This window comes from Lipotes vexillifer, unplaced genomic scaffold (assembly GCF_000442215.2).
Source record: "Lipotes vexillifer unplaced genomic scaffold, Lipotes_vexillifer_v1.1 scaffold543, whole genome shotgun sequence".
Classification (NCBI taxonomy): Eukaryota; Metazoa; Chordata; class Mammalia; order Artiodactyla; family Lipotidae; genus Lipotes; species Lipotes vexillifer.
In genome coordinates, this window is record NW_006799055.1 from 4,277,402 (window position 1) to 4,288,807 (window position 11,406).

General features: G+C 39.5%; 1 protein-coding gene across 1 annotated transcript in view; it reads left to right on the plus strand.

Annotated features, from left to right (window-relative positions):
* Positions 1-11,204, plus strand: part of MTMR6 (myotubularin related protein 6) — a 24,101-nt gene extending 12,897 nt beyond the window's left edge. Inside the window, exons 6-14 of the mRNA XM_007471458.1 lie at positions 902-1,036; positions 3,179-3,311; positions 4,514-4,623; positions 5,034-5,159; positions 7,696-7,745; positions 8,189-8,389; positions 8,772-8,903; positions 8,991-9,117; positions 10,944-11,204. Of these exons, the coding sequence (XP_007471520.1) occupies positions 902-1,036; positions 3,179-3,311; positions 4,514-4,623; positions 5,034-5,159; positions 7,696-7,745; positions 8,189-8,389; positions 8,772-8,903; positions 8,991-9,117; positions 10,944-11,204 (1,275 nt within the window). The remainder of the gene's footprint in view (positions 1-901; positions 1,037-3,178; positions 3,312-4,513; positions 4,624-5,033; positions 5,160-7,695; positions 7,746-8,188; positions 8,390-8,771; positions 8,904-8,990; positions 9,118-10,943) is intronic.
* The last annotated feature ends 202 nt before the right edge of the window (positions 11,205-11,406 follow it).

Here is an 11,406-nt window from a genome sequence, read left to right on the forward strand (position 1 = left end):
GGGAAAGAGCCAAGGGTGTTTCAGGCTCCCATTTTAGTAGTCAGCTCTTCAGATCAGAAGGATTTTTGCTGTATGAATAGGTGGAAGAGTCTTTTCACTGAGATTCTGTAATTGGGCTTGCCCGTCCTGGTACAATTTGTCTTTGTGGTCTCCACAGAAGGCCAGGAGGTACTGCATATTTAATGCCTTATACGCGTGGGATCCTCACATAACTTTATAAGGTAGTCTCTGGGTACTCCCTGTACCTCTCAAATGGGGAAGCTGTGGTTCAGAGAGGGCAAATCATTTTCCTGTCCTCACAGCTGGTAACTTGAGGGATGGATGCCAGTTTTGACTCCCAGTCTTTTGTGGCCTGATTTTTTTCCTTGAGAAGGTTTTAGAATTTTCTTTCCCCCCCGTGTCCTGAAATTTCACAGTGATTTCAGGCCTTGGCATGTTGTTTTAAATTCTACGTGGAAACTCAGGACTCAGTTTTGGGAAATTGCCCCTCTATTTCTTTGGTAGCTTCCTCTCTTGTGTTAATTTTCTTTGTACTTTTGTGTGTGTATGTGGACAAGTGGGCTTCCTAGCATAAACTTTGTATGCTAGGAAGTTAATACCCTCTAAATTCTCTCTTTATCTCATTCTAGAAGATACCCTCAACCTTATCTCCACTCCATCTCCTGGCTCCTTTATTTTTGCTATAGCATTTTTTTGTTGTTTTTTGATTTTGTTTTGCTTTCTGTTTTTGTTTTGTTTTTGTTTTTTTGGCTGTGCTGTGAGACTTGTGGGATCTTAGTTCCCTGACTTTTAAATCGATTGCACATTTGATTTTAACTGTGGGTTTTTTTCCTTTAAGCATGTCTTTGAGGTGTGTTTTAGACATCTTTGGATAATCTATTTCCTCTCCTTTTAAAACTAGGCTGCCATTTGTCGATGTAGTCAGCCACTGTCAGGATTCAGTGCCCGGTGCCTGGAGGATGAACACTTGCTTCAGGCCATCAGCAAAGCCAACCCAGCCAACCGCTACATGTATGTCATGGACACCAGGCCCAGAGTATGTGTCTTAAGTCTAGTGTGGTCTGGCAGTTCACTTGTCTCTGCTAATTCAGTTAGTGGGAACTGATCACTTCATCCGTATTTAACATATCTGAATCCTAGTTGTAAATTAACTGAGGCTAATGATACTAAGGAAATCAATCTTTTAAAGGATACCAACTTAGGAGACCAATTTCCCAATAACCCAGGTGGTGATTTCTTATGTCTTCTGATATATATACAAATTTAGGAAACCTGAATTTTATATTGGGAGCTTAGATGATATGTAAGCCTTATGTTATTGTGAAGAAATACTGAATAGTATGTGTTGTGAAAATTAGAAATTCTTATTACTTTTTTTGGTGGAATTTTTAATTGGCAAAACGCTGTTAAAATAATGGACTGTAATTTGGAATATTCAAGAAAATAAGGGAAATAGATAGTGAGCTAACTTAGGAAATATTGAACTAGGGAATTATAAATAGTGAACAGTAAATAGTTGTTCTGTTAGGTATCTATAATGTCAGGATAAATTTTTATCATTGGAACAAATGTTAGAATCCCCTTTTCTTTTTGTAAACACAGATAAACAACCAATTCGTGTAAGATTCTTAAACTAAAGTAAGTAAAATCCTCAATGGTAATAGCTAACATTACTTTTAATTTTTATTATAGCATCGCATGCAGAGCTGGTGGGCTACACAAAAGGACATTGGCAGAATTATAGTGAGAATTTCTTCAAAAATCTGGAATGATGAGAAAATAAGAGAAAGCGATGGGAAAAAGCGAGTGAGCGATATAGAACACAATTTTAGGCAGCTTTGTTGAAAGGAATGGTAGTTGTTTTAGAAGTAATTCTCATCATTATGCAATTTCACAAAAGATAATGGAGAAAACAGAAGATAAGATTAATTTGCATAAATTAAGAAGTATTAAAAATTAGAAATTGATAATTTGATATTCTTTTGTTTTAAAAAAAGACTTTCTTAGAATTCAAGGGTGTTGGTGATACCTCTTGTAAAAAGAATTTTAGTTTACTTGTATAATCTGGGTGGGTTAATTGCTTAGAACTATTTTTAGGTAATACTAGATATAAAAAGATGATTGTAACATAAGACTTTCTGAACATGAGGTCTGAGGGTGTGATTTGTTTCTCAGGCCCTCATATCTCTTACTTATATAATTGACTCCTACACAGAAAATAAATCTTTCTTTGATTGGTTCGTTTTACTAGTTAAACTCAAGTGATAATAATGTGGAAGCATTTAAACACCTAACTCTTGCCTTAGCCATCACAGGTGCTGAATGACCAGTGGGTCAGTAGACACAATTTAACTATACTTCTTACCAACCTGGGCCCCAATCCACTGCATGAAGAGCAACTTTTTCTTCCAACTTAGGCTCTGTTTCATCCAAGTTCATAAGACTATTTAGCAAATTATCATGACGTACCATATGAAATCCTAGTCTGAAAGAATTAAACATGCCAAATCTTAACCTCTGATAGCATTTGATCTAATAACCAAAGACCGTGGGCCTATAGGCAGTCTTCTCTCCCTAGAAAACGGGCTATTTTTGACCCAATTCTTGGAGATGTATCAGGCTAGCTCATCATATGCTGTGTCGTATAGGGTGTGGGCTTCCAGTAACCTTGAATATGGAGGACCTGGAACAATCTGATGCATGTTTCAGATGTGATTTTTCAGGGTCCCTGTGGCTTTCTGAATGATTAAGTGCTCCAGGCTTGTTCTGAAGTGAATCTTCTAAGTTCATTCTGTAAAAACTCCCCAGCTCTGCTCGACACTGAATCATATAGGGTTTGGACAGGAGACATTTCTTTCTTTTTTTAAATTTTAATATATTACAAACGTATGGAAAAGTGACTAAATACATATGTGAATTAGTTTTATGAATTATATGTGGGGAACTTCTTATCTGATTCTTATATAGCAGTCATTTTATTACTTTATAGGATCTTCTGTACTATGAATAACATATATGACACTTTTCACTTATTAAAAAATGGTAGTATATTCAGTTTTGATGAGTTCCTTTAAACTCTGCTAGCTAAATTGTGGTTTATTTAGTGTTTTCGTGATATTTTGGTAAACTGAAAGATAAAAGCAATTTGTCTCTAAATTTCTAAAATTTAAAATTTTAGCTGAATGCAATGGCCAACAGAGCAGCTGGAAAAGGTTATGAAAATGAAGACAACTATTCTAATATTAGATTTCAGTTTGTTGGAATTGAAAATATTCATGTCATGCGGTCCAGCCTTCAGAAATTATTGGAAGGTACGATTATTGCTTACCTTCTAGGCAGCTTTGTCCCATAGAAATGTAATGCTAGTCACATTATAAAATTTAAAATTATATAATTAAAAATTTTCTAGTAGTCACGTTCAGAAGAGTAAAAACCAGTTGAAATTAATTTTAATAATATACTTAACCTAATATATTAAAAGCATGCTAACATGTAATCAGTATAAAAAATTAGTAGTGATGTATTTTGCATATTTTCCTTTAAGTCCTAGAAATTCGCTAGTGTGTCTCTTGTATTTACATCTTACTGTGGACTACCCACATTTCAAGTGTTTAATAGCTGTATTTCCGTAGCGGCTACTATATTTATTAGTATAATTCTACTGGTTTTACAAAAAATTGCTATTGTTAGATATTCTTGATTAGTCCGTACAGTGAAGATTAATTTATGACAGTGTTCCATTTAAATATTAAGCTATCTTTGCAGTCTTGGTGTGGAACTTAAAAAACTGAAATCTCAGACTTTTTTTTTTTTTTTTTTTTTTGGTTACTGGGAATAATGCTGTAATGAACTTTCATGTGCAATGTATATTTTCAATTTTCTTGGGTATATAAATATAAATATATATATATATATACCTAGAATTGCTGGGGCATCATGTGGGCCCTGCCCGGACCGGGGCACGAACCCGTGTCCTCTGCATCGGCAGGTGGACTCTCAACCACTGCGCCACCAGGGAAGCCCCTCAGACTATTTCTATTTTTATTTTTTAATTTTTTTTGCGGTACACGGGCCTGTCACTGCTGTGGCCTCTCCGGTCGCAGAGCACAGGCTCCGGACGCACAGGCCCAGCGGCCATGGCCCACGGGCCCAGCCACTCCGCGGCATGCGGGATCCTCCCGGACTGGGGCACGAACCCGCGTCCCCTGCATCGGCAGGCGGACCCTCAGCCACTGCGCCACCAGGGAAGCCCATTTTTAGTTACACATTTGTGTTGAAAATTTTTTTAAAAAGGGTATTGGAGCAATTTTTTTTTTTTTAAGCACGAGGAATGACAGAAAAAAGTACCTAAAACTCCATTATTGAGCTTTTAATAGCATGTGTTCATGTATAAAGAGTCTTGCCTGTTTATTTTGTCCTCTTCTCTTCTTCCCCACCTCGTTCCCCTAGGGGTCTCTTGAACAGAAGTGGGCACTCAGGCGCCTTTCTAACTGAAATGTCTTTCCCCTTGCAGTCAACGGTACCAAAGGGCTTTCCGTCAGTGATTTCTACTCAGGTCTGGAGAACGCAGGATGGCTGCGCCACATCAAAGCCGTTACGGACGCTGCAATCTTCTTAGCCAGAGTAACCCCTCTTCACTCACGTTTGATCTGGGCTTTGACTGGTTGGGAAGGAATGGATTTATTCTGTTGGGTGCTGGTATCCTTTCCTGCCAGATAACTTCTATTATGTTTTACCTCTTTAATGAAGTTCACTTTAATTTGAACTTTAAAAATATCATGTAGCACTTAATGTAGGAACTTCAAAAGAAATTCCCCGACACATTGAAACAGCATTTTTGTCTGTGCGTTTTGTTTGTTCGCTTTGTGTTTTGTCCGGTTCCTTGGAGATTATGCTGTGACAACATAATCATTGCAGTCCTAGCTCTTCTTTATAATGCAATACCTGCTACTTTGGTTTTTGAGTAAATAACACTTACTGATTTACCTAAAATGGGTTTTGCTAGAATCGAAATGTGTGGTCTTCCTTTTCAGGCAATAATGGTTGAAAACGCGAGTGTGTTGGTACATTGCTCTGATGGCTGGGACAGGACTTCCCAGGTCTGTTCCCTGGGCTCTCTCTTATTGGATCCCTACTACAGGACAATCAGAGGATTCATGGTAAGGACTTGTTTGGCCAGACCACTGGTCTCAAATAGGAGCGATTTTGTCCCCCCCAGGAGTCATCTTGATTGTTACAACTAAAGGAAAGGGTGTACCTGGGATCCAGCTGGTGGAGGCCAGCTGCTAATAACCTCTATTCACAGGACGGTCCCTCCAACAGAGGATTACCTGGCCCAAAATGTCAGTACTGCTGAGGTTGAGAAACTCTGAGTTAGATTAATCTCCACTTGTGCCGTCTCTTTGACAAAAAGTTTTAGATTAAAAGGTGTTTTTCACCCGTAAAATGTTGCAATAGAAATATTCAGTATTTCTCCCTCATTTTTATCTAACAAATGTAAATAATGTAGTAAGACAAGACATAGATAAGAGTACTTATAAATTATATTCTAGAGGAACCTTTCTATTTAATACACCTTCACTTGTTAATTGTAACTACACTTTAGGGAGCATGTTTTAAATCTGAAGGTGAAATTTCTAGTCAAGCAGATTTCCTGCTTTGTGGCGCTGAAGCCCTGGCTCCTGGGTTTTGTGTGCTTTTTAATGCATGAGCATGGTCAGATTAACTCCTGTTTTCACAATTTATGTTTTAACTCAGGGCAGGTAAAATAAATGAAGAGCTGGTAGGCAGTTTTTATTAGTTTAGAATTATGAAACACAGTGCTGTCTTAAAGCAGGGGAAGGTTTAACACAGCCAGACCCCTTTCAGAACCATTGTTTTCGTGGTGCCAGCATGTTGCATCTGGGACAGGTCAAATGCAAGGGCTTCTAATAAAGTAAGGTTCCGCTTGCCTTGAGTGTGTGAGATAAGGGTGTTTCCTTGGCCATGTTTGGCTTTCACTGTCTGCCGGGCGTCCAGACGAAAGCGTGCAGTAAGTGACCGGCGACCGTGTGGGAGCCTCGCAGGCTAGAGGAACGGTGAGGACTAAAGTGTGGCTCCTGCAGGTGACTGCAGCTGGCGGGTGATGGGTAGGGTGCAGGCTGTGTGAGGGGTGAGGCTGGCACAGAAGAACGGGGTGGGCCAGGGCCCGAGGAGGAGAGGTCTGGCAACTGGATGTCCTCCTGCTGGGGAGTGAGAGCCAGCAACAGGCTTTTTTTGGTGTGTGTGTGGTACGCGGGCCTCTCACTGTTGCGGCCTCTCCCGTTGCGGAGCACAGGCTCCGGACGCGCAGGCCCAGCGGCCATGGCTCACGGGCCCAGCCGCTCCGCGGCACGTGGGATCCTCCCGGACCGGGGCACGAACCCGCGTCCCCTGCATCGGCAGGCGGACTCTCAACCGCTGCACCACCAGGGAAGCCCAGCAACAGGCTTTAAACGCGGGAAACGGGAACATGCTCAGAGCTCATCTTTTTAAAAAGATGGTGTCTGGAAGGCAGAGGGGTGGGAATGGAGGCTAGGAGACCTGCGTAGAAGCCGTTAGGATGACTTAGGAGAGAAAAGAGGGCCAGAACTAAGGCAGTGCCCCGTGGATGGATGAGTGGGCGACAGGCCCCTCCAGGGAGGGCGAGACAGCAGAGTAAGCGTTGTTCGCGGACTGGGTGTGGGTTGGGGAGAAGACGCCTCTTCTCGGATTGCTTCCAGGCTCTGCGCTCACTTGGCAGGATGGACTGTGCTGAGAGAAGCGGCAGAGTGAGTTGAGTGAGAACGGTGTTGAGTTAAGTTTCAGACGTGGGTGTGTGGCAGGATGGCAAAGGGCCCACGGTAGAAGCCGAGGCTACAGCCCAGACCATGTGCCCGAGGTTGCCGGGTGTGGAAGTGGGGAAGCTGGGATTTGATCCCGTGCACTGTGACTCCAGAATCTGCATCTTTACCCACACGTGCCATGGCCTTCTGGAGAGATTTAAGACAAAGTCAGAGGAGCTAAAAGTGGCAATTTTGACATGGAAAAGAATGTACTTGGTGATTATATAATGAAATTAGAAAGTATAGTAAATACTAAGAAGATAATGTTGTTTAGATTAGACCGAAAATAATTAGAAACCTATCATTTCAGTAGAGTTGTAACAGAAAAGAGTGCACTCAGGAGGTCGCATATCAACATTTGAATTTGAATATAAACTTTTCATTGGTTTCTTTACCATCCTTTTTTTTTTAAAAAGTATTACAGAAGTAACGTACAAGTAAGCCAAAAGGTTTAAACATCCACCCCAGTTTGCCACCCAGTAACCACTGGTAACCTTCTGATTTTCATTTTCCTAACCTTTTTTCTGTGCATATATCATCATACATACAAAAAATGTAAATGCAATAGTGTTTTATAACATGCGCTTTTCACTTAAAATGGAATAAATGCAACTGAAGTAAATTTAAGTCACAAGACCTACTGTATTTCTTTTTATGTATCATTTTCACTCCTTGTTAAGCCAGCCTCTAACCCAGGTTCTTGCTGTCTTTTGCCTGTAATTTTAAAAATTTCGTTTTGTTTGCCACCATAAGTTAAAAGTGTAAATGCTGTTTTTAAGATAATAAGATTCAATCCATTCTAAACAAGAAAAGAATTGTGGTTACAAAATGGATTTTACTTTTTCTCATTAAGGTTTTAATAGAAAAAGATTGGATCTCCTTTGGACATAAATATTCGGAGAGGTGAGTCACAGTTATACATTTAGGCACTTTGTAAAGTTAGTAGAACTAATTTAGAGTACCTGAATGTTCCTGTTCTTCATGAGCTCCCATGTCTGATGGGAGGTGAGAGCGGTGTTTTTTTGTATGAAGACCGATTTAATTCTTTTTCTGTCATTTTTTTCAAGTCTGATACTTTTGTTAATTTTCATAGCAGTTTATTACGTTCCTTTTTGTCTGCATTGTAGTAGTTAGAATGTAACAGACCCGTTAAAATTGTGGTTGAAAACTCATAGGTGTAAATTGTTTCAATAAAAACATGACAGTTTTTTTTTTTTTAATGCCAATGTAACAATGTTTTACGATTTTTTTTTGGAGGGGGGGATATGTATTTAAATTTAACAATACTCGAACAGTTGACCTCTTTCAGTGGCATTTTCAAAAGCTTGTACTTTCTGGGGGGTTAGGTGTGGCCATTTGGATGGTGACCCAAAGGAAGTTTCACCGGTGTTTACTCAGTTCTTGGAATGTGTGTGGCAGTTGACTGAACAGTTTCCACAAGCCTTCGAATTCAATGAAGCGTTTCTTCTTCAGATCCATGAACATATTCATTCATGCCAATTTGGAAACTTCATTGGAAATTGTCAGAAGGAAAGAGAAGAACTCAAGTAAGACAGTTGATTGAAATGGGCTTTCTTCTTTCCTATTTAGCTGAGGTCTAACATAAATCATAGTTGAACTTAAACTGTCTTGACAGTATGATATAGAACTGAGTCTTACTGTAAAGATTTTATTGTCTGTTTTTCTGAAGCTGAGTATGCTCTGAACACCCCTCACACTCTCGGGTTAATAGTTAAAATTTGTTTTGAAGTGTAGCATACATACAGAAAAGTATGTACAGTGTAAGTGTGAGGAATTCAGAGGTGAGGCTAGACTGTGAATAGAAGTAAAGACTGAAACTTAAATCTACGTGGGAAATGATTGCCTGCTTTATAAAAGTGAGCATCAGCGGCTCTGGGAAAGACCGTCATGGTTTTCTCGCCCCGTTAGGTTAAAGGAGAGGACTCACTCCCTGTGGCCGTTCCTCTTGGGTGACCGGCAGAAGTACTGCAATCCTCTCTACAGCTCCGCGTCTCAGAAGCTGGCAGTTTTGGAGCCGAATACAGTATCTTTCAATTTTAAGTAAGCTGGCAGTATTGAAGTGTTTATACTCAGTTTTTCTCCAGCACGATTTATTGAAGTATATTTTTTTCTTTTTTTGTCATGAAGGTTTTGGAGAAACATGTACCACCAGTTTGATCGAACATTGCATCCTAGGCAGTCTGTGTTTAATATAATTATGAATATGAATGAGCAAAATAAGCAGTTACAGAAAGATGTTAAAGACTTAGAATCCGTAAGTATTCTGAAGTATCTGATGTAACACATTTGGAATATTAAATTAGTTTATTCCCTCACTTGTGCTCTCAGTGTAAACGTAGTCTACATATCAATAGAAATCTTGTAAGCGCTCATGGTTGCTTCAAAATCAGGTCTCCTCTGCTTTGAGCAGGTTAGTTTAAATCGCTTTCTCTGAATTTTAAAATATATTGAACTATTTGGAGTATAATATATAGAGAAATAGAGATATAATAAATATCAGGCTATTCACCACCTAGCTTTGTGAGGTTTTAAGATTTACGGTATTTGATTCAGACCTTTCATGTTTCTGTTTGAAGGGAAGACACATTATCGGTCTATTTGCAGACCCTGTGAGCCCTACTGAGTCTTCCCCACTACACTTGCTGTGCTGAATCTGGTGTTAGTCATTCCTGTGCATATTTTTATACTTCCTCTGTATACGTTTATATCCACAGACAATTTATAGCATTGTTGCATATGATTTGAAATATTATTTTTATTATATATTGAAAAAAGAAAGTAGTCACGTATAAGATGTAGAGGGCAACAAGCAACATGAATGCCCAGGTCCCCTTCACTCCGCTTAAGAAACCACGTTTTAAAGCTATACAAAGGCTGTCACACTGTCATGCTTCACTTTGCTCTACATTGTTTTGAAATTTATCAACGTTGATACACGTAGCTTTAATTCATCTGTTTTATCAGTAACTACTGTATCGTATTCTCTTGTGTGACTGTATCACAGTCCATCAATTCAGCTATGCTAGACATTTCAGTTATTTGCAGTTTCGGATTGCCACGACGAGTGAAGTTGAATTTTTCCCTTTCTGCGAATGGCCTATTCAAACCATTTTTCTGTTGGCGTATTTGCCTTTTTCTTACTGATTTATAAGAATTCTTTATATACCACACACTAATTCTTATTTAGTTAAATGTATCACCAATGGCTTTGTCCAGTCTTTTCTTGTCTTTTCCATTTTCTTTATGGTATGTTTCATATAGTTGATGTGAATTTTCATATAGTCAGATTGACCAGTCTTTATGTTTATGCCTTTTTGTATATCTTGTGTAAGAAATCCTTCTCCACCCTAAGACGTTTCTTTACCATTATGTGTAACAAAAAGGATCAGTAAGTCCATGTTTTAAGAAATTCTGGCCAGTTGTTATTACTCGGTGAGACTATCCTGTCTGCCTCTCAGACAGGAGTGTTGCTGGTCACCTCTCAGATAAGGAGGTCATGACTGCCTGAGTGACCTGTAGGAGAGGCAAGCCCAAGATATAGACGGTACAAGAAGGTTGTCTGAAGATCAGTCCAAGGATCTGGAGAGTGTGGAACTCTGCCAAAGAATCCTTTTAAAATCTGTTAAAATAATTCTGTTGTATTCTATAGGCTGTCATGCTCACCTACCAAACCATTGTAGGAAAACCACATAAGAAAGCTCTTCAGGCTGTCACACCTTCAACTAAATGAGTGTGTGTTTGTTACATTATATAGCTGTGATTTCAGGGTGACTGTCTCACATATATATTTCTCTCATTATAAAATGTTTACTTTTTATAGTTTCTAGGAAATGTATGTGCTTTTCAGATATGAAGGCCTAGTGATCTTCTGTCAGATATGTTCTCTACTGCAAAAGTTGTACACAGTTGGGATTCTCAACCATGTCTCACACTAGATTTTAATTTTTTGAGATTTAATTTTGCATCGTACATAAAGAGAACATTTGCAGAAGCTCGATTTTTGTCTACTTTCATCTAACATATATTGAACGTGTAGCCTGTACAGTTTGTAATTTTTTTCAAATTTGGATTTGTTTCTAGCAAATCAAGCAACATAAAAATAAGCAGACAGATGGAGTTCTCACCAAGGAATTGTTAAATTCAGTTCGTCCTGAATCACCTGCCCTCAAAACCTCCTTGTGTCTCAAGGAGCAGACTCTGCTGCCTGTGAATGATGCCCTCCGAACTATAGAGGGCAGCAACCCCGCAGATAACCGCTACAGCGAGTACGCGGACGAGTTTTCCAAAGCGGAGCCTGCTGTGGTCAGCTCGGAATATGGCGTGGCCAGAATGACGTGTTAGGCTCAGAGAGAGTTTTCTGGCTGCCTGCGGTGCGAGAAATGGATTATCGTGAGGGTGGTCTGTGTGCGTGACCCAAGGAATTGGCCTAGTGACGATCTTAGAGTTTACCAGTAGGTTGATAGCTGAAGTCAGGATGCTAACTGCTCTTGTGAGAGAAGGCAGTTTAGCTGCGTTTCTAGCAAGAAATGAATGACCTTCAGCT